General features: G+C 38.2%; 1 protein-coding gene and 1 pseudogene across 2 annotated transcripts in view; one reads left to right on the forward strand and one right to left on the reverse strand.

Moving 5' to 3' along the window:
• The window catches only part of Ric3 (RIC3 acetylcholine receptor chaperone), a 42,624-nt gene that overhangs the window by 5,300 nt on the left and 12,976 nt on the right, over positions 1–24,348 (reverse strand). Inside the window, exons 1-5 of one of the 2 annotated variants that reach the window (XM_013512016.1) lie at positions 20,622–20,653; positions 18,450–18,673; positions 17,014–17,086; positions 14,834–14,927; positions 3,523–3,668 (exon numbers count right to left, since the gene is read on the reverse strand). In XM_013512016.1, the coding sequence (XP_013367470.1) occupies positions 3,523–3,668; positions 14,834–14,927; positions 17,014–17,086; positions 18,450–18,647 (511 nt within the window). In that variant the 5' untranslated portion in view covers positions 18,648–18,673; positions 20,622–20,653. Of the gene's footprint in view, positions 1–3,522; positions 3,669–14,833; positions 14,928–17,013; positions 17,087–18,449; positions 18,674–20,621; positions 20,654–24,348 lie in introns of those variants that run through there. The other variant, XM_005380215.2, reaches the window with a different exon arrangement.
• LOC102015946 lies at positions 3,689–6,373 on the forward strand (annotated as a pseudogene).

Raw genomic sequence — 24,348 nt, forward strand, 5'->3', positions numbered from 1 at the left:
GAGCTGCTTCAAAAAGTGGATTGGCACGGTCAGTGTGTTCAAAGTGGTGGGAAGTATTTGGAGTGAGAGTAATAGCAATACATCTTTAGTGTAATAATTTTTTAGTTTGGTTTTTTTTTTTTTGGTTTTTTCTGGTACTGGGAATCGAACTCACAACCTTGTGCTTGCCAGGCAGGCGCTGTGCCACTGAGCTAAATCCCTAGCCCTCACAGTAAATTTTTATATAAGTCAAACTACACTCTAAAATAAAAACTAAATACATAAACCAATAACATTTATTATATATTATACATAATTGTGTGCTATAGTTTTATGAGTAATAATACAATGTTTGTTTATATCAGTATTTTTACAAACAAGTTATGCATTGGGCTATGACATTTATAATAACTGTGATGTAACTAATCAACAGGAATTTTTTTTAGCTCCATTATACTTGTGGACTACTGCTATATTTGTACATGTGATCTGTCATTGACCAAAATATCATTATGCAGTCCCAGACCATATCCATTTTTAATGAGGTGTAGCAAACAAAATACTGTACAAACAATTCAATAAAGTCAGGAAAACAATAAATGACCAAAAGAAGCTATTAACAGTGATTGAAGTTATACACTAAAAAATAAAATTCTGGAGCTGAAAAATATGGTAAATGAAATGGCATAATGCACTACAGTGCCCTCCCCACCAATCAGTGAGGGGATACGTCCAAGATGGTACATGCCCAAACTGTAGATAGTACCAAACTCTATGTATACTGTTTTTTTCCGATATATAATTATCATAAAGTTTTTTTTCATAAGGTTTAATTTATAAATTAGGCACAGTAAGCAATTAACAGCAACAATTAATAAAATAGAACAATTCTGCACAGATTCTTCTGGAAAAAAAAAATACAGCCTGAAATAAAGACCAAAGATAGTACAGGAAAAGAGTATCACCAATAGCCCCTATAAACAGGTACTTAAAAAAAAATCCTTTGCAAACTGATCTAGCCATATGCATCCTGAATCTTATACAGTGAATCTAGTCCTAACATCATAACAAAGTGGGCTTTTTTTTTTTTTACAGGAATGTACAATTTTTTAAACATTAAACAATACAGGAGCTGAGGATGTAACTCAGTTGGTAGAGCATGTGAAGGGCCCTGGACACACACACACACACACACACACACACACACACACACACAATGTAATCCATCATACTAACTGGCTAAAACAAAAATATACGATCATCGCAGATGATTTTTTCAAAAATCAATATCCATTTTAAATTGATTTAAATCCATTTTTAAAAATTCAACATCCATTTTAGTCTTAATTCTCAGCAAAGTAGGATTAGAAGTAACTTCCTCAACCTCAAACAAACAAACAAACAAATCTATGGAGAAGGTGTGTTTTGCCCCTGATATCAGGAAAGTAAGGGTGTTAATTCTATTCAGCGCTGTGCTAGTCAGTGCAATAAAGCAAGCAAATAAAAGTCATGCACATAAAAGGAAGAAGTAAAACTGTCCTTATTCAAAGACAAGTTGATCTATATAGAAAATCCTAATGAATCTAATCCTAAGAGATGTATTTTTTTTAAAAGCTACTAGATATATTAAACAAGGTTATAGGATACAAGGTCAGAATATAAAAATCAATCACATTTCTATTCTAGTGGCAGCAAGCAATTAAAAATTTTAAAACATCATTTGTGATGACAGAAGAAATATGAACTACTGAAGGATAACTTTATAGATATGTACAAGACCTATATACTGGAAAGAAAGACATATACACTAAGAACTTCAAAGCAATACTGAGAAAAATTTTTAAAGATTTACCTAAGTGAAGATATGTAAGATATTGGAAGATTCAACATTGTTACAATATCAATTCTTACAAAGAGATCTAAAGATTCAATGCAATGCCAATCAAAATCCCATCAGGTTTTTTCATTAAAAAAAAATCCCAACACTTTGATTATAAATTTATATAAAAATGTGAAACACTTTGATTATAAATTTATGTGAAAATATGAAAAACCAAAAAAAAAGTGAAAAACCTAAAATAGCCAAAATGACTTTGAAAAAATTGAACCTGTACTACCTGATTTTAAGAGTTACTACAAAGACATAGTAATAAAGACACTGTGATAATCAGTGTAAGAACATATAGATCAACAGACAGAACAGAGTCCAGAATAGATACATTGCTTAAATGACTTTCAGCCAATATGCCAAAGTAATCAAGTGTATCAAAAGGAACTGGAACAACTGGGTATTATATTGAAAAAAATACATATATATATATATAACATAAGCCTAAGTCCTGATACCTCATATCATCTACAAAAATTGACTCAAAATATATCATGAGCTTAAATATAAGAGCTGAAACCATGAGGTTTCTAAAAGAAAACACCAAAATTAGACAAACCTTGGGATGGAAAAGACTTCTTAACTAGAATATAAAAAAATGTGAATTATAAGAGAAAAAAGATAAATTAATTTCATCAAAATTAAACACTGCTCTTTGAAACATGGTGCTAAGAAAATAAAAGGGCAAGCCACAGATTAGGAGAAAATATTTGTAAAATACACAGTGGTAAAGAACTTACTTGTATTCAGGATATATAAAGAACTCGTGAAACTTAGTAAGAATATAACCCAATTTTTAAAAAAATGGCAAACAATATGAACAGATACTTCATAAAAGACACACAGATGACAAGTAACCACATGAAAAAATGCTTAACATCATTAGTGACTGGGGAAATACAAATTAAAGTCACAACTGAAAAACCACGACATATTCACTGGAGTGGCTAAAGTTAAAAAGACCGACAATATCATGTTAGCAAGGATCTGGTGGAGCTACAATGACAGCCACTTTGGAAACTAAGCAGACAGTTTCTAAAGAAGTTAAACATAAACTCACCATAAACTCTACAAATTTCACTCCCAAGCATACACCCAAAAGAAATACCAAATATATGTCCAAACCAAGCCTTGTAAAACTTCATAGCAGCTTGATTCATAATAGTACAAAGCTAGAAACAACTCAAGTGCTCCTCAACTGGAGAATGTATAAACAAAGTATGGCACATCCATGTAACACAATACTACTCAGCAATTACAAAAAAGAACTGCTGAGTATTCAACAACAAGCATGAATCTAAAAAGCATTACGTTAAATCAAAGCAGCCAGAAACCAAAGAGCCTATGGAGGATGGTCCATTTGTGTACAAAAAGCAAACCATGGGGACAGAAAGTAGTTCAGTTGTTGACAGAGGCAGGAAAAGGTGATTTTCTAGGGTGAAAGAAATGTCCTGTGCCAAGATTGTGGTTTGATGATATAATTATATACATTTGACAAAACTCATCCAATCGTATACTTAAAACTGGTAAAAATTATTACATATATTTGTGTGTATATATATAAAATACATCAATAATAAAACTGATTTTTAAAAGTGTTGAAGATCTCTTTCCTGGCCTGACAGTTTATGAAGAAATGAGAAGATGCTGTTTACCTTCCCAATCCTCCATGTAAGGGGCTTCCTCAGCTTCTTTCTCAGGAGTGGATCTGTCCATGAACTTTCCTTCTTTCATGACCCTGGTGATTTCTCGAAGCTGATGCAGCAATTGTTTTTCTTGGTCAGAAGTCACAGTCTGTGCTCTGTTTAGAAATATCAGACAACCCCGCCAATTTAGCAGCAAATACTCCCAGGCAATGGACAGAAACATCACTATGATCTATCTGAATCATAGAATAAGAAATGTAATAACAGTGGATAATTATTCTAGGAATTAATCCTGGAACTACATAGTGGGAAATTAGAGATGTTATTCAGTGTTTTGACTTTATGAGTGGGAAAGCTAAGACCCAGAATAGATCGAGGTTTTACAGTGAGTTAATATCAATACTGTGACAAGACCTTAGATATCTCCACTTTTAGTTCAGTGCTTTCACTGTACCTCACTGCCCTGGTTCCCTAATATCCTAGCAATTTCAGTGACTCTCATGTTTACTCCATTTATTCTGAACAATTTTTCTCCTTTTGAAACAAGGTCTTCAAAGAAAAATGTTCTAGGTCATTAGCTTCAGCGAGGGAAAAACATGCTACTATTATCATCAGGCTTACTCTAGTAGTGCAATATATTCTAAAATTTCAGAGCTGGATAATTCTGAAAATTCAATATCCTAAGTCAGAGAAATTAGAGAAAGTGTGCAGAAGAGAAATTATACACGTATTCATGGTGCTAGCTAACCACGGCACAATAAGAAAAATGATTCTCTTGACTTCTGAGAGCACTCTGTACAATTCTCCCCCCTGTGGTACTAGGGATTAAACCTGGAGCCTCACAAAAGCCAGGCAAGTGCTCTGCCACTTAGCTGCACCCCCGCCAGCCCTTATGCGCAATTCCTGAAGCACAGTGCTCAAGTTCTACCATTTAGAAAATCTTGTTTGAGTTCCAACTTAGTCATGTGGCTCTGGGCAAATATCTACAAAAATAACATGAGGTTAAAGGAAAAAGTTTCTCTCAGAGGAAAGCAGTCCACTACACTGAAAGGCAGACAAAGCCCTGTTTAGAAGGCAGAACTATCTGCTATGAGAACAGTTTTATCTAGTGACAGGATTTAAGAGAGCCTACTTAGTCTCTCCTCAAAACCAAAAGCATTTCAAGTTAACATAACAAGAAGGAAAAATGATGCATTCCATACCATCCGGGAGGAAGTGCCCTCTATTCTTTTCATCAGCCAGTTCTGGGCTGGTGCTCCCTTTTACAGTTAGCCTAACAAATATTAGTGTTATTTACTAATACAGAAAAAAAAGTGTTTCCTCTTCCAACCTTAAGGCGGTAACTGAAAAGAATGAAGATGCAACATTTCCACCTAACTAGTGGGGAAAACACTATATGCTCCACTTCTTCAACTTCTCAAAGCTTCAAAGCTTCCAAGCATGACTAGAAGCCTGACTATTCCATTTTCAGCTGGAATCTTGTACTTACAGTGCCTCTTAGACCTCTATTTTTCCCATTAGTACAGGTAGCTTGACTCACCACAACTACCCCTTGCCCCACATAGCTTCTAACTCTTACTATTAAAACCATCTACTTTGTGGCAGAATTCAGGGGGAGACTAGAAGACCCTACTGGTTTATCACAAAACTCTGGCTCAAGGCTTCACAGGCTACTTTTCTGGGTATACAGAACATTCAGACGTTTACTGAATCAATAGTCTTGATTCTCTGCTTCTTAGCTCAAAAAATTTGGAAGACCTTAACAACAACAACAAAAGATAATCAGGCTCTGAGAAACTAGAACAGAAAAAAAAAATCCAAACTAAAGCATCCTCTTTTCACTCTGATCAAGTGTACTCATATTGTTCATTAAATGTATTAGGCCATCAACCGCTGTCCACCTTACGACATCTTCTGAATTTACTGGAATGAACATTTTCATGGATTCCTTACTGTCTCCACTGGACCTGATGTTCTGGATGAACAGTGATAATATGTTTCCAACAACACAGGCACAGCATTGCGCTCAATAATCATGTGCTAGTGTGACCAGCTCCTGCTTCCTCACCTTTCGTTCTTCCAACTCTCTCAAATCTGGCTCCCATCCCATCAATAAAACTTACAAATCTCACCAATGGATAGAAACAGCTGGGGCAAGTGAGAGCTGGTCAGGCACTGGGTGACTCTGAGCCTTGCTGAGGAAAACACATACACATGGCCAAAGGAGAGCCCAAGAAGCTGAGGAAAAGCAAAATGTCATCATGTGCATTCTTTGTGCAAACTTGTCGAGAGGAGCACAAGAAGAAGCACCCAGATGCTTCCGTTAACTTCGCAAAGACCATGTCTGCTAAAGAGAAAGAAAAATTTGAAGCCATGGCAAAGGCAGACAAGGCCCATTATGAAAGAAAAATGAAAACCCATATCCCTCCTCAAGGAGAAACAAAAAAGTTCAAGGATCCAACTGCGCTCCCAGAGGCCTCTTTCAGCCTTCTTGTTCTGTTCTGAATATCACCCCCAAATCAGACAGGAACGTCCTGGCCGCTCCATTGGTGATGTCGTAAAGAAACTGGGAAAATGTGGAATAATACTGCAGCAGATGACAGTAGCCTTACGAGAAGAAGGCTGCCAAGCTGAAGGAAAAGTATGAAAAGGACATTCCTGCCTACCAAGCTAAAGGAAAACCTGATGCAGCGAAAAAGGGAGTTGTCAAGGCTGAAAAAAAAACAAGAAAAAGAAGGAAGAAGAGGAAGATGAAGAAGATGAAGAGGATGTGGAAGAGGAGGAAGATGAAGATGAAGAAGCTGATGATGAATAAGTTGGTTCTAGCACAGGTTTGTTTGTTTTGTTTTGTTTTTTTGTCTATAAAGCATTTAATGACCATGTATACAACTCACTCCTTTTAAAGAAAACAAATGAAATGCAAGACTGGGTAAGATTTGTTTTTAAACTGTGCAGTGTCTTCTTTCGTATTGTTAACACACTGCCGAACATGTCCGTAGATAGCCCTGTCCTGGTGGTATTTTCAGTTGCCATTAACCTTGCCTGGTAAGTGCGGGGGTTGAAAACTGGCATGGAAATTTACAGCAGGTTCTTGCTGGTGCACAGCACAAATTAATTATATATGGGGATGGTAGTTTTTATCTTCAGTTGTCTCTGATGCAGCTCATAGGAAATAATTGTTCTATTAAATGAATACCACTCTGTAATGGCAAAAAAAAAAAAAAAAATACTGAGCTGCTTTGTTGACATTCTGAAAGCTTCTAAGTAAAATGCAATTTTTTTTAATCAACAAAATCACCAATGACTGCCTTATTCCTAAAGATCTTTCCTCCAATTCACTCTTCTTGGCTTTTCTATACCGTGGCCATCATTCTCCCTGAAACTTGAGTTACTGAAACGCTTGTGCTCCTCCCTCTTCTTTAGCCCACCCTCTGAGGTCTGTTCTTGACTTGCTTTCCTTTTCCTGCTTCTTAAAATATGGTTTTCCACAGGGGTCAGTCCTAGGACTCTTATTTCTCCACTCTTAACAATTGTGGCCTCAAGAAGCCATTGTCACTGTCCCTCTATACAGATGATCTAACTCTACTTTTAATCTTTCACACAAGGTCCATCTCTTAACTCTATTTCCTGCACATTTCTACTTGGAGTCCATATCACTACATTAAGCCTTAAATTAACTTAAAAGTCACCCCCTCAAAACTAGCGTGCAGGTGGCCCTGGGTCACAAGCCACTGCATGAATAGGCAATCCAGGAGAGGCTGAGTCTGACATTCCAGGATGTTAGAAAAATAAAAGGTCACTCACAGCTAGGAGATAACATCACCAGACCTACAACCAGAGAAGTCGAGTTCTGAGTTCAAGAGTTAACACAATGAAAGAGATTCTAACAAGACTACTCATGGCTAGAACAGAAATCAGGCCAGCCCGAGAAGACTGCAGACTACTGCAGCAGAGCATCACGGGCATTAAGAATCAGGTGATCTTTCCTTTCCTGTGGTGTTTATCTTTCACTCCCAACAAATGACTTCTAAACCCAGGCTTGTTCTGACCTTAAGACCCAAATTTCCTGTTGCTGTTCTGATGGCATTTCAACTATATTCAAAGCTGATCTCATGTTCCCTACCAATACAGTCTTATCTTCATTCTCTTCTTTTGTGTTTTATCTTGGTTAATGCTATAATCTTCTAGTAAATTCTATATATCTTCAACTTATCTTCATGTCTTTCTTCTCTTTCACTGCTTTTGTTTGTTTGTTTGTTTGTTTGTCTTTTGAGACACAGTATCCCTGTGTAGTTCAGGCCATCCCTGAACTCACTATGTAGCCCAGGCTGTCCTCAAATTTGTGGTGATCCTCCTGCCTCAGCCTCCCAAGTGCTGGGATCACAGGTGTGTGTCACCACATGTGTCACCACACCTAGTTCTTTCATTGATGTTATCTAGTTAGAAGTTTTTTGGGCCGGGACTATAGCTCAGCGGCACAAGCACCTGCCTGGCAAGCATGAGGTCCCGAGTTTGATTCCCGGTACCAAAAAACAACAAAAAAGAAGTTTTCCTTTGTGAACCCAACTTCTCTTCCAATTATAGTAAAAAGGTTCATTCTCCACCCTCTCCTTCAAGGCTCGCCACTGCCTAATCATCCCACTCTATCCTCTCAGGTGCAGCATTTGATTCAGTGATAGATATAAAATACAGGTTGGACCAACTGTACTTTCTCTCAGAATTTGACCTTGAACATAATGAAGCCTAAATTGAATAATTCTGATGTTCATTCATCCTGGGAGCAGTCCTTGGAGAGACTGCCCCTTTCTTCCTGCTCCCTAAATCCCCACAGCTGCTCTGGATGTTCAGCTCTTCCTTTGGCATTGTGAGCCACCGCATATTTTTCTAATAGATTCTGCTCCCTTTATTATTATTATTCTCATTTTTTGGAGACAGGATAGCACTAAGTCTCTTACATTGCCCAAGCTGGCCTTGAACTCCAACCCTCCTGTCTCAGCCTCTCAGAGTGCTTCAATTAAAGATACGTTCCGTCACACCCAGCTTCTCTTCTTGCCAGAGTTGGCTGTTTGCAAAAGTGAATCCTGATAAGCCTGCTATTAGTTTTCCCACAAAATTCCATTAATTTGTTCCCTCTTTTAGCTCACTGACCTGTTTATTACCTTTTGCTAGGTCTTTTCCAATAACCTTCACCATGTAACTACTCTGCACATTACTGAGCGATTTTTCTAAACACAAGTCATGATTTCTCCTCAAAGTCCTTCAGAGGCACCTCATTGTAAAGGAAATGAATTTCAACCTTTTTAGATTACCATGCAGGCCTTTGGGTATGGCTTCAGCTTACTTTTCTAATTTCCCTCCCATTACCTCCCTCTTTACCCACTTTTCCCATCCCTAGTGTTCATCACCCCAGTTACTTAGCACTACTTGTACAACCTGCCATTCCGAAACCTGGACTAGACCCTTGTTTGCTGCTTGTACTGCCCTCTCCCTCTGAAACTTCTTTTTCTAAACTCTGACTGACAAAATTCTTCTATACCGTAAGCTGTATGTGTGTGTGTGTATATGTGTGTGTGTGTGTGTGTGTGTGTGTGTGTGTGTGTGGTACTGGGAATTGAAACCAGAGGCACTCTGCCATTGAGCTTAATCCCCACCCCTTATTTTTTTATTTTGGGACAAAGTCTTACTAATGACCAGGTGGGATTCAAACTTACAATACTCCTGCCTCAGCCTCACTCAGGGCTGGGATCACAGGTGTGCACCACTGCACCCTGCTCATAAGATTTATTCAGATTCCCCTTTCTATAAGATCTTCTATGGAAAGCAAAGTAAGGGTCCCTAAAGATGTACAGGTCCTAACCCCTGGAGCCCATGAAGATGCTAGCTTACATGGAAAGGGAATACAGGCTGCTAATCTGCTAACATTAGAACAGGATGATTACCCTGGATTATCAGAGAGGCACAACATAATCATGAGGGTTCCTAAAAGTCAGCGGGAGGCAGAAGAGGTCAGAGTGATGCAGTGTGACACGGTCTCAACCTACTGTTGCTTGCTTTAAAAATGGAGAAAGACGGCCATGAGCCAAGGAATACAGGCAGCTTCTCGAAGCTGAAATGATGAACAGATTCTGCCATAGCACCTTGAAAAAGGAATACACTCCTGCCAAGACCTCAATTTTTCAGTCAGTATAGTACATCTAACCTACAGAACTACAAAATTATAAATCTGGGTTGTTTTAAGCCATTAGGCTTGTGGTACTCCATCACAGTACCTAATATGTGTTCCTTGAGTACACTGTCTGCCACTGACTGAAAAAAATAATAGCTGCCACTGACAACTACACAGAACTGTGTGGAGCAAATGAAGAGGTTCCAAACAAGTAGTTACTATTGCTGAAGCTGCCTCTTGTAGAGTATCTTCTCCAGGTCTACCTTATCCATCCCTTCTAGATGTGCTGACATTGTCAGTATGCCAGCACAAGGCATGCAAATGTTAACAGTGAAGTTCTACACCCTCAAGAAGGTTACCAGACATAATGGAAGGTATGATACAAGTAATACCCAGCAAGCCCAGGTGATATGGGAGCACATGAGGCATACCTAGCCATGTTCTGCGGGCTCTCAGAGAAAATGATGCCTGTGTTGAAACCTACCAGACAAGCAAAAGTCAAAATGTGTGCAATGGGGGTAGGAGACAACATCTCAGGCAAAAGAAAAAGTGTATGTGAAGTCCTAGAAGCAAAGTGCATAGGTATTTCAGAAGATACATAAATAGTCAGCATAGCTGAACCAGAGAGACAGACAGGGAGAGGGAGGGAGAGAAGGAGAAAGAGGGAGAAAATGAATATAATGAAGAAAGATAAAGCAATATAGGTATGCAAGGACAGGGCACTCAGAGCTATGTAGGCTCTGCTAAACAGTCTGCACTTTTCAAGACCAAAAGGGATCTACTGGCCAGTATGGTGGCACACACCTGTAATCATGGCTACTTAGGAGCCTGAGGCTGAGGCAGGAGGACTGCAAGTTTGAACCCAGCCTGGGAAACTTAGTATGACCCTATCTCAAAATTTTAAAAAAGGTCTGAGGGCTCTAGCTTAATGGTAGAGTGATTACCCTGGGTTCAATCCTCATTACCATTTTTAAAAAAGGAGAGAATACCTAATGAAGGATCAAAACAAAAGTCATAATCTATCCATGTGGGAAGCAGATACTGAAGGGCAACAAAATTAGAGAAAAAGAAACCGCATGAGAGAGTTCTGACCTGTGCCAAAGACAAAACCATTCACTCATTCATTCTTTCTTCCATTTCAACTAATACTTTTTTTAGAGCCTACTACGGGCCTGTGCTAGGTTCTGGAACTAAAACCGATAATCTCTGCCCTTTGTGGAGTTTACAGTTTTTGCACAAATTAACTTATTAATTAGGTGGAAATGGCAAGACACGGTGACAGATGAGACACAGGAAATGAAGGAAAAGGTGGAGCATGGCTGTTTCTGTTTTGGCAGCTAACTGATGATGGGACAATCTGCAGCAACAGGCATATTAAAGGCACAAGAGCTCAACTCAGGGTACACAATGAATTCCATTCTGGACATTTATCAAACAGCATTTATTATTTCATGAGGCCAGGGTATGTATCTATGAAATATGTCCAAAAGGGCTCTGAATGTAGAGCTGGAGAACCAAAGAAAAGGATCTCAATGGGGGATGGCCATGATTTACTCTTCTACCATGAAAATAACATAAAATTTATAGGATGTGATTGAAAACTACAGTGAATGCTTAAATTTTGTAAACTTTATGACAGGAGAAGACACACTGCCATTAATCTCCCTCAAAATACTCCCCCTTTCCTCAAGCACACTTACCCTGTCATTTTTACCACTTTCTGAAGCAGTTCTGAAAGTCTCCTTTTGTGTCTTTAGTGGCACTGTCATGGCTGCCTCAATGTCTTGAATCAGTTCAAAATGTTTACCCTTTATGGTCATTTTGACTTTGAAAGAAGAGCCAGAGTTGCACAGAGATGGATGAGGACACACTGTAATGTTTTTATGAACCTGCCTTTCCAATGGATGGCATGCAAAAGGACTATTCACTGTATTTTTTTATCATACCTTGTGAAGATACTCGCACAAGAGGACTTCTACAACTGCTTCACAAGTTGACAAGAATAATGATATATGTGTTTAAAGTGAGAGGCCATATTCTGAGGGGTATTAATGGCAATTCGTCTCATACTACAATAAACGTTTAAAAATTTAAACATTTACTGTGTATCCTGAACATATCTCATAATCAAAAGTGAATATTCTTACTCAACAAATATTTACTTACTACCTACTACCTGAACAAAACAAAGCCTGTCTTCAAAGAATTAACATTCCTGAAACCCATGTCAGCATATTCAGCTTGCCTGCTGGGGCTCTTTGCCACCAGAGATTATCCCCTCGTTGCTTCCCTCAGGACATGCCATCCTTCTACCAAGTAAATCTGCCCAAATGGACATGTTATTCTAGGAAGAAAATTTTCATGATCATGAGGACAGAAATGAGGGTACCTCACTTCTCATTCTGAGATCCTTTCCTTAGACTGCATCCCAGAGCTGTATATTAAGCCTGATATCAGACATAACATGACATAATACTGACCTTCCAGGAGGTTTAATTAAATGTGTACAGACTTACATCAGTCATAGGTGAAAGTGTCTAAAAAGGGTTATTAGACAATATTAAAAACCTTTCCCATATTTCTATTCCTACACAAACATATGTAAGATATTAGGAATTATATATTTTTCTAATTTCAAGCCAATGTCTTGGAGTTACGGAATAAACAGTATATACAAGGACCTAGAAGGCTGGAATGAACATGTCTTCCTTGTCTCAAATCCTCTTTCTGATCCCCAGAAATCTGGGGAAGTAAAAAAAATTCTTACCAGATAGAAAAAATACTGCAGTATTTGAGCCTTTTAAAATCATCATAGAAATACAGACTTCTGAAAGAATGAATGCAACAGAAACTGAGGTTAAAGGATATAAACTGTAAGTATGAAAAGGAAAGGAATGTGGAAATGGAGGTTACTTAAACCCTTATGGTTTTGAGTATGGAAGTTCCATCGGGTGTACCTGTAAGGATAAAAGGTGTTAGATGGAGAAATGCCAAGGAGAAAGTTACATCTTAAGGACTGGAAAATGAGACAGGAAGAGCCAGGAGCCATGGTCTTTTTCATGGAGAAGAGCTATCTCCCGGTACCTGAGAAGTACTATGGAAAATTTTTACCCATCTTTGCCATGTTGCAGGTTCAAATCAGTATGTTCTAAGCAATCTATAGCTCCACATCTTTTTTGTGAGTATAGTACTAGGGGATGGAACCCAGGGCCTCACATGTGCTAGGTAAGCACTCTACCATCAGCTACATCCCTAGACCATTTCTATTCATCATCCCTTCATTCAGCAGTACTAGGGATTGAACCCAGGGCTTTTGCATTGATACCCCTTTTTTACAATTTTTTTTATGTTGAGGCAGTGTCTCACTGAGTCACTAAGTCACCCAGGCTGTCCTCAAACTTGTGATCCTCCCACCTCAGCCTTCTAAATAGTTAGGATTAAAAATGTGTGCCACCATACCTAGCTCAGCATTTTAAAAGGAGTAAAATACTGGGTTAGAACCTGTGGCTCCAGAAATAGTAAGATAGTATAATCACCCCAGCTGTAGAGCAGGGACAACTCTCCTATCTCTGCACATAAAACAGAGAAGTAACCCTGGCACAAAGAGGACAGATAGTAATTAGAGGTTACAGAACTGCACTTCTTGCTTGGGTAACAGCGTGCATGAGTTGGGTAAACCACTTGCTTTGAGCTAAGGGAGTCTGCATAACAATGAGTAATAATAAGAAAATATTTTCATGTGGTTTTTACCCTAAAACCCAGGGTTTGGTTCCCTTAAATGAAGGGCCTACAGATACTCATCTACAGTTTTCAACATGCTTAGGTGTGGCCTGGGACTTGCAGTGGCCCAGGTCAGGGTGCAGGTATTTTTTTAGGGCATGAGGATCTACAAAAGACTGTGAGTGGTACATCAGGTACAAGCATCAGGTACATAGTAAGGGCAGAAAACTATAAATATAAATGAAGTATAATTAGTTTAATTACTCACAGGTACATAATATAGATAGATATTATCTGTGAGATATACCTATATATATCTGTCAGGTAAGAGCATAATCCTTAACAAGTACTCAAATATCAACTATTATGCAATCACACAGATATATTCGTGTATATACACTACTTTAGGGAATATTCCAGATAGTAACTCTGCTTTTGGACCACAAGGTCAAGGCTCCTAGGCCTAGTAGCCAAGGTTCATTCTCATAAACATCATTTCAACAGCACTGGTGACACTACAGGAAAATGTCAGGCCATGAGGCCGCAATCTGAGGATGCCCACTTATCTTCTATCCAGTCAAAGACAGGCAAACAAGCTGAGACCAGTGAGCAGCAGAAATGGTATGGAGCACTAGTACCATCAAAGATAACAAACAACAGGCCAAGGTGAAACAGCAGTTTCTTGGAGCAGAAATTCTCTGATGTGCCAATGAAGTTGCAGGGGGGACCTTTCAACCTTATGTGTGACCTTTCAACCTTATGTGTTCAATCTAATGTGTGAGATTTTGCTAGTCATCCCAAAATTTTTCCTCTATCCTTATTAAAAGACCTATCTGAAATTGAAACCTTTGTCTGCCATCTCTGTTTAGATTTTCCTCCCTACCCTTCCTACATCCACAGTTTCTTAGTTGTTGCCATTTCCATCAACCTCCTGCAACTACTTTTTCAGGTCTTTGGCCAGAATGATAGTAAGAGGAGTGTAGCTTCCCTGTGGCGGATCCTAAAAGGCTACGTTGGCTCTCCACACTAATTTTACATGTCTAATTCTGTGTTAGCAGGCAGTTAACACAAAACACAAGTACTTGATATGTTAATACTTGTTTTCTTCTCTTATTTGGCCCCAATTATTCAATAATCTGGTTTTACCTAAAATTATACATTATATTCAGACAGCTAGGAAATGTTCCTCCATAAAAACTGGGTTATTTCACACTGCAGAATTTACTCACTCTCAGAATACTCACTCTCACACTAAACTCTTGAAGACAGGCTGGTTGATAGCATGAAAATGAAAATACTGAGAAAGGGTATGCAAATGGCAAGTTGAAAATTACATAAGATGAAAAAAGTGGCTTACACATCAAAGAAGAGCAAAATTTGAACTGATTCTCTAAATGGGAAATAATTTTTGAGTCTTGTTAAATGAAAACCTACCTCTCACCATTAGGTCCCACTCTGTTGATTAATTTTTCCATGGCTTCCTCTGTCTCTTTCAGTTTTTCTTGCAGTTGAGCAAGCTCAAAATTGGCTGAAAAACAAGCATCAACTCAAAGCCATCACACACAATTCCCTAAGTCCTTTCACAAAATGTAGCCAGTTGTGACATTCTATGATGACCCAGGCTGGTTCTGAAACTCTCAAGAGAAGAGACCAATGGTCTCTCAGGTCAAAAAGGGTACAGATGGCTAGGCACCAAGATCTGCAGGATACACAGTTACATGAGTAATACATAAATCAGGGCATCTTACACAAAGAAATATAGTAGAACAAACTGAAAAAAATACCCAGGAGTGAAAAACATGCCTACATGGTCACCTAGGAAGAAAGGCAGAAAACAAACACGTACTTTGTGCTCCAAATGATGCCGGAGGGTAAAGTGCCAAACCAATAAGGCATAGTGCTTTAGAAAAGGAGTTAAGACTCTGAAATGAGCACTATTTTTACCTGCACCTAAAGTCTGAGAACATATCTGAAAGTTAATAAATGCTGTACTCCTTAAATGGAGAAAGTCTTGAACTAAGACTGACACCTCTGCATCCAAAGTTTCCTACCCTTGTTATCTGATATAAAGAGCAGGCAGTGTTAAGGTGGAACCCTGTCTTCCCAGATGCAGTTTTCTTACCCAGTGTTGGTAGAAAACACAAGTACCCACTGAAACTAACAGTAGGACCCTAAACATAGAATAGAAAAAAATAAATCACTCAATCAGTATGTGAAATGAACTGTAAGGCAGTAAGAAAATAAAGTGCTGTGTATTATGTACATGATATAGGTTTTCTATTTCATACCTGAGTATTTTTCTACCCAAATACATTGACAGGATCATTATAAAATACAATATTTCAAAGGCCATTTAATGCTGCTAGAACAAACTCTTCTGCATGCAGCTAACATCTGTAAAATGTCTGGAGGACTATGCTACTAGTATTTTGGTTATTTTTATTCTCTACATGATTCAAAATTAAAGGATAAAAACCTGCTATCAATGTTACTATCATTATTACAAAATAGTTGCTCTTAGGAATTCATTTGATTTACTTCATTCTGTCACAAATGCATTACAGTAAGATATAGGATGTGCCACTCTTTAGAGAGTCTACAAATTTTTTTCAAATTACTGATGTATTTAGCATCAGTATCTCAATTAAGAATATAGCAGCCTTCTTCAAGAGCTCTTTGACTATTTAAGATTTCTAAAAATGAATCATTATGTGACTGAGATATCTAATGCCATAGAGAATCGAGAGAATTGAGAAATTTAAACAACCGTTATGGCCAACAGCAGGTGCTTCCATGGGTCAGTCTCACTTCATCTTGCTGATGACTTTCTTTTAGAAATATCTGGTGAGGCTTAATTATAAGGTAACAATCTGGCCCTAACCTCCTCTTCAAGACTTCTTTCCCACAGCTGTCACATGTGAACACCCTTGACCTCCACAAGCTCTGGACCTCACGGCTGTTGTGTCTTACTCACGTCTTCTGACAGCCTCTTCTTTATAGCTACTCAGACAGACATAATTTCTCATAATGCTTTTGACAAGTCCCTTCTTTCTAGGTAGTAAACTTTTCACAGGTTATTTTTCCTGACATTCATTCTAGTCTATAAATTCTAAGAGGAAAGAGCCAAGCTATACACATTTCATTTCCTCAGAGGTGGGGGCACAGGATATTCTAGCTGTGCAATAAATATTTGACGATTGAGTTTCAAAAGTCCAAAATGTTAAACTCTTTCCCTACAGATGATAAGTGATTTGGGCAAAGATATGATTTCTCTGCCTCAGTTTTCTTCTCTATGAAATAAAGATACCTTCTACCAATATTCTGAAGTCTAAAAATGAGAAATAATCCATTCTAAATGTGAAATATTAATTTGCCAATATATATAAAAATGGAACTGTTGGTTTTGTATTTTTTTTGCATCTTTCCCTTAAAAGCCCAAGGCCAATACAGAAACTTCTGAGAATTCCCAGAGCTAAGGTAAAAAGAGTATCAAATTAACTTAGAGCAACTTTGGAGGAATGCTTTTAAGACATACCCACAAATTATTCCTTGGGCTGTATTATAGCTGTCTAACTCAGTAACATTTGTGAATCTACTGAGAAGGGGGCACTTACTAATTTTCCTGTGGGTGTTTCCAGGTGTGATGGTAGAGCATTTCCGATCCTCTGCAGTTTTCCCCTTTGAAAGCTGAGAATTGAAGGAGGTACAGCACATCAACAGCAGCTCAGAACCTCAAAGTCATGGAACCCCTCATAGTAAATGAAAAAAAAAAAGAGGTTGGAAAACAAAATTAAATCAGAAATCAAATCAAATAGCAACATTAGAGAAATATCTGGGGGGCGAAAAGGCTAGTGAGAGATTTGAGAAGATAGCCAAATAAAAATCAAGATGCAAGGAAAAAAACTTCCTCAGGTCATCGGTCTTCCCCAGGCTCATCCACAAGGGGAAGTACAACTATCCAGGACAATTCTTACAGACTCAGCTGAGGCTGCCTGAAGAATTCCTAGTCAAGAAGAAACAAACAAACAAACAAAAAGTAACCTCAGTCTAGTTAGGAGCACAAAGTGAAGACTCTGCCCTTACTTCACAGTGCCTAGGCCAGGGGCCTACAAAATCCTGTGTAGAGAAAGAACTTCCTTGGGGGTCTGCTTTTAAAAGACCTATACCCTATCTCCCCAAAACAATAACATTTTTATGCCTGCCTCTTCCACTTGCAAAAACACTGTCTTCTTCTTCCTTTTGGATATGAATTATATTACCCACTAGATTAGGAACTAATAGTCCAGGGACATTGTTGGTGAGGATATTAAAAATAGCATCTCAGCAGGATAGCTAACATGGCTGTTCTACTGTCTTCTGCTTCTTTGCTGAAAGAAACTGTCAATGAGTCCTTGGTTGATCAATATTGCATGTCTCTATCTGTTTTCATGAGAAACCACTTTGAAGATATCAATATGTAATACAACAAGCATTGTTAATTCCCTACCACCTTGTTTGCAACTCCATATTGTCTGTACTGTTCTTTTGCTATTTTGTAAAATGTTGTCTGTTTGTTAATGTTTTCCTCCTTTTATTTTTAAAATTAAAAAAAAAAAAGCATCTCACACTTTTGTAGGAAAAAATGAGACAAAGTGGTTTTGGTGCTATCATTGTTTGGTTTCACAGCGGCTACTTGGAAATCACTGTGCCAATCCTAATGCTCTTCTAAGAATATATTTTCGTCTTTTCAGTTGCATAGATATTCCCTACTTCTTGGCTTTGAACTATGATGCTCATTGACTTAGAAATCAGAAGATCCAGATTCAAGTCCTAGTTGTGCCTTTTTAGCGGTAAATTCTAGAGCAACTTAAACTCTGAGCCAAGATTTCTCATCTGTAAAAGTAAGAGAATAGCTATTCTAAGTACCTCACAAAAAAAGGAGGCAAGGTTCAGGGCAATGATAGATTTGAACGAGCTTTTTGAACTCTAATGGGCTTTGATGTAGACAATGATTTTTTTAACAATGATATTAGACTTTCACTGATATGACGATTAAGATGATTCCACTTACCTTAAATAGAATGTATAATATATATAAAAAAATCCCAAAGCCATAGATTGGAATAATTTGCCCCATCAGGCCTCTTCCACCACCTCCTCCAGTGCCTCCACCTGATCCTTTGGCTTTTGCAAATGCCTCTCCAAGGTGAGACCTCTGGAAACGACCCCCAGGAGTCTGGCCATCTGAGGGTGCTGGTTGATGATGCATTATAGGGGGTAACCGCCCCAATTTTCCTGGGAAAATAAATGAATTTGTCTTTTTCTCTTCCAACATTTTAAGTATGGCTACATGAAAACACCTCCTGCATCAAGGTATAATTAATACAAACCAAATGGAACAAGTTTAGGAAAAAACAGAAACTAGACTAAGAGGATATGGATGTATCATACAAATATTAAATATCTTGTGGTAATATCCAGCTATTCACCAAATGCCTTTTCTCTTACTTTTGTGGCCATAGCTAGAATACATTTTTCAGCCTCCCACAGAGCTAAATATGACTTGCGACTAGGTTCCAGCCAAAGGAATGTGACTGACTGTAGTAGCTTAAGGTCTGGCTTACAAAGCCTCCCATGTATCCAACCCCATATTGTTTCTCTTCTGTAGTATGATGACAGGGAGACCTCAGAAACCATATGTTACAAATGGCACAGCCTCCATCAACCTGGGTTCCTGAATAACCATGTGGTAGAGGGCCGTCCACTGCCACCACTTTGCTAACTTATAGCCCTCTGGATCTGCTTGTATGAGAAGAAATAAACTTCTATTGTGCTAGGGCCACTACCTACTTTGGAGTCCATCTGTTACAGCAGTTAGCCATGCTTATCTGATACAGATAAAGAACATAATGTGCCCTGGGAGAGAGTAGAACCAGAAACTGGAAATCCATCGGGATCCAGGACAGACAGCTACAGTCACATTCTAGCACAAACTCTGTCCCTGTCTGTGGGGTCATAGGACTTTTCTGTGCCTCTCTGTGCGTGTCTTCACACTCTTTTCTCTTTGGGCCATTTCTCTAGCTTCTTTGTGCACAAAGTAGAAGATGGTCACCCCAAAACATCTCAACTTCCATGTCCTTCAAGAGGCCAGGTAAAGACTGGAACTCATTTAAATTCCAGGGAGGAACACTGAGTACATAGTGTGGCTAGGTAAGTGTCCCTTTCCAATCAGCTATAACTGAGCAGTCTCAATTCATAGAGTATAAATATGGCTAAAGGAGCCCAATCTTGTGAGCAGATAAACAAGGCTTAGATTTTGACACTTTTTTCTCTCCATCAAGAGCAGCCAAAAGTTAATGCCATAAGCCTCCTGAGGGTCACAGGTAAGAAAAGAAAGACATATCTCCAAAAGGATATGTAAACCAGTGTGTATGAAGAACCACTGGAGCAAAAAGCACTAGAGAGAAAAGACTTTATAAATAAGACTGAAAATACAAAACATAAAATAAAAAGCTGTTGGACTTGACTTCAACAATATTAGGGATTGCTGTTTAGTAAAGAACGCCATGAACAGAATTAAGAGGAAAGAAAGCAAGGAAGAGATCTTACAACATTTAAAACTGACAAGGGACTAAATATTATGTACAAGAAGAGTCTCCAATTCAACCTGAGCATCATAGGAAGCCCAACAGAAAAGTAGGCAAAGATATGAATACATTTACAGAAACAGAAGCCTAAGTGGCTAACAATATATAAAAAGATGATTAAATTGAAACTAAAACAAATACTGAGACGGTACTTAATACCCATAAGAAGGGCAAAGTAAGAATGGTAGATAATAGTAAAGGTTGGCAAAGATATGAGGAAGCAAGAATTCTCATGCACAGTGGGTAAGAATGTAAACTGATAGACATTCTGCTAAATGATGTGTCTGCACTTAGCAACATTAATTATATATAGGCCCTATGATCTAGAGATTCTTCTTTGGTGGCTAAATCCCTCAAATTCTCAAATAAGGATTTATATATGCAAATTACACACTATAGGCATGTGAGAATGTTTGCTATGATGTTACAGCATGGACCATGAAATCTTTGATTTCCACAGCTGGAAGAACAGTAAATTAAAATGGAGTAAAAACAAATATGGAATTTTATATCCCTTTCAGAAACCCCACTTTAAGATGTGCCTAAGGAAAAATAAATTCATCTTTAAAAACTGGCAAACACATGGTGGTGCACACCTGTAATCCCAGCACTCAGCAGGCTGAGGCAGGAGGATCCCCACAAGTTCGAGGCCAGCCTGGACTGCATAGCAAGAGCCTGTCTCAAAAAACCAAAAAACAAAATTGTCAAACATCATGATGTAAGGTAAACACACACATAACTAAATTATATATCTTTCAAGCAGATGTATAGGTATAAACACATTATAAGAGATGCATATGAGCCAGGAAGAGAATGGGCATGTAGAATGAGGATAAAGGGCCAAAAATAAAAGGAACATGGAAAAAACTTTCACTGATAAAGTTCACAAAGTGCTATGAGCTGGGGGCTGTCTTTCTTAAACCAATTCTCTTCTCTCATGTAAAAAAGAAAGTAGGCAGGGAAATAAGAAAGCTAGCTACTGTCTCAGAAGGGCTTGCAAGCTGCCTTCTGCCTTATGTCCTTTCTCATCCAAGCTCTGCCCCAATAATCCTCCTTCCTCTCCCAAAACTTGGAAAGACATGGAAATCATAGGAAGAAAATTTTCTTAAGAGTAGGTCAGCAACAAAAGCACAGCTTTGGAAAAAAGGGGAAATCACCAAATCACTATCCCTTATTCTGAGTGCTAGTCTCTTTTAAATTGTCAAGGATCTTAACATATTAGGTGGTAAGTACTGGCTTTAAGGCTAATATACACCTTCACAAAATGACTAGCCAGCATCCAGGAAGTGAATCCTTCCCTTGAGAGAATCTGACATATCAGGTGGCTAATACTCCATAAACTAGATATAATATTTGTAGGAATAGTTGCCAAATTCCATCTTAATGTACTGAGAACACTGTCTTTAAAACATGGCATAAAGCAAAAAATAAAATCTTAAAACATAATTGACATAAGGACATGCTTTTGCATTTTAAAAATTGAAGAATGACAGTATACATCTCCTAAAAACTTGTATAGATCTCTCAGCCAAGTAGACTTGCAAGATACCTAAAACTGTCATAGGTAGGAAAGGAAAAGCACCGTAAGTTAAATATAAACAACAGCTCCCAAATAGAACAGTGCCTATAAAAAGCAGTATGTCCAAAACAAAGACAAAAAAACAAGGACCGTTAACCATGGACTTGGTTACTGGACAAACTAAATGTTTAAATATCAAAAGGATGCAAAAGTAAGTTTAAAAAAGAAGAGGGAAGTGCAATCAGTAATTGCTGTGAATTAGAGATTCCAGACCAGCAGAAAAGCAAAGGCAGACCAAGAGGGAAGTTGAGTGAGGAAACTGACTTCACCAGAAAGGTACTTGAGGGGGATTAATCTAGTAGTGGAATACACGGCCTAATAGAGAAACTAGGGTCTGGAAAAAATAGCAAAAAGGCTATTACAGTAATTTAGTTCTGGGATGCCTGCACCCAAGGTGCCTATAAAAAGAAAAAGATAGGTCCAAGGGCTATTCCCATGTCATTATTGCAGCAGCATTTAATAGTGAATAGAATATAAAGCTAGCTAGTGGGAGAGTCAGTTCCAGGATGAAGAACCAAAGATACTAAGAGAAGATAATTGAAGGAACAAGGAGGGCTTATAATTACAGAATGACTGAGCACACATTGTTCACACGTTATGTTACAGGTATTGGTGGAATATAGAAAAAAATTTTATGAAACCACAGTTGGGCTTCAGAAACAACTCTGTTGCTACCCAAGTGACACAGACAACTAAAATTGAATGAACTGTTCCCAATATAAAAAAGACTGAATGCATATATACACTTATGTTCAAAAAGAAGAAGAAAACAAAAATAAGCTGGTAGAAGCAAACCATTATAAAAATCAGAGGACAGAATTAAAACCAACTGAAAAGCCTAGAAGCAAAAACTGATACAAGGGTAATGGGAGTCCTTGGTTTGAGAAGAGACAGACATCATTTGTCCCGCTGTTTAGACAATAACAGAAACCCATGGACAATAGTCCCACATGACTCTGGTTTCACTTTCCACAGTTTCAGTTACCCACTGTCAACAACGGCAATGTTGAACAGAAAAAACCACAAATAAATAATTTATAATTTTAAAAGGCACACCATTCTAGGTAGTGTGATCAAATCTCATGCTACTCACTCTATCCTGCTTAGGAAAAGAATCATCCCTGTAGCCCATAATATCCATAATGTATAAGCTATCCACCTGTTAATCACTTAAGAGTCCTCTCAGTGATCTGAGTAACTGTGGTGGCACTACAGTGCTTATGTTCAAGTGATCTTTATTTTATGTAATAATGGCCTCAAAACATAACAGTAGTGACGCTACCAACTTTATGACAGTATATTGTTATAATTTTTCTCCTTTATTATTATTGTGGAGAAGAATGACTTCTAATGAGTGTGGTTTTTAGGGGGCAATAAAAATGTTCTGAAATTGACTGTGGTCATGATTGTACATCCTTGCAAATATATGAAAAGTCACTGTACACTTTAAAAAGGTGACACGCATAATATCTAAGTTATATCTCAATAGAGCTGGGCTTTTTTTTAGGTCATTAAGTCCAACCACCTGTTACTTTCTGTTGTTATAATGAAATGTCCGAGGTTGGGTTCCTCATAAAGAAGTTTACTCAGTTGATAATTTCTGAGGATGGAAGTCCAAACCACAGAAATTGGGGCAAAGGCCCTTTCTGATGCATCATATCCTGGCAGATGGTATCTGAAACCAGAAGGCAAAGACAGTAGGGATTAGCCAGGCTTGATCTTTTTTTGTTTTTGTTTTTGTTTTTTTTTCTGGTACCGGGAATCAAACTCACGACCTCGCATTTGCCAGGCAGGCACTGTGCCCCTAAGCTAGATCCCCAGCCCCAAGGCTTGATCTTTTATAATAACCCACTTTTGAGACCTAACACAGGGTCCCATGAGAACTATCTTAATCCTTCTCATTTTCCTTTCTTTTTTTTTTTTTTTTCAGTTTAATTCCTGGGGTGATCTTGTAAATTGCCTATGGTGGGTTGCTAGTATTTAGAAGCCTTAGGAAATGACTAGTTCTCCAAGATATCTTCCAGGTGTAACTGCTTTTTGGGGTTTTGAGTCTGTTTCAAGATCCTACATCTTCAATTTGTTGGGAATGAGAAGTTGCTGCCTGTTTGGCCCATCCCTTGGTTATTTGGCACTGTGTCACAGTATTTTCTATGACCCTTATTCAATCTCAGTCTTGGAATACCAGGCAGAATAGCTGTTGAGAACAATTAAGTCACTTTTGGCTAAACTGATACCATCAGCAATAACAGCAGCATCAATCACAGCTTAAAAACTGACAGACTGAGGTAATTATTAATACGCCACCTTTAACTATATGAACTAGATTTGTGGTTTATAACAAAATCTAAAACAGACTAGAAAATTATATGCAGTACATAAGTCCTTAATATGTCAATTTTACCCTCAGGGGTTAAAATTTAAAAGGGGTAGGGAAAAATAGAGCAGTAGAAGAGGAAGAGATTAGAAGTAAGGCTGAAGGGCAAAGGGGGATCATGCTAACTTTGGGAAACTGGTGCAGAAGACTGGAGGGAAAGAGAGAAGGAAGTGATAAAAAGAACAGAACAATGACTACAAAGAGGCTAGAAACCACATTCATACTCATACAAAAACAAGATCAGACAATGAGGGAGAAAAAAAAAAAAAAAAAAACACATCACCACCACAACAAAAAAGAAACAAGAGAGAGGGAAAAAAAAGAGCCAGCTTGCCATAGGTTCGCCACCACTGTACACTGCCAAGACCCT

The sequence above is a fragment of the Chinchilla lanigera genome, unplaced genomic scaffold, assembly GCF_000276665.1.
Source record: "Chinchilla lanigera isolate Chin_1 unplaced genomic scaffold, ChiLan1.0 scaffold00013, whole genome shotgun sequence".
In the NCBI taxonomy this organism is placed as follows: Eukaryota; Metazoa; Chordata; class Mammalia; order Rodentia; family Chinchillidae; genus Chinchilla; species Chinchilla lanigera.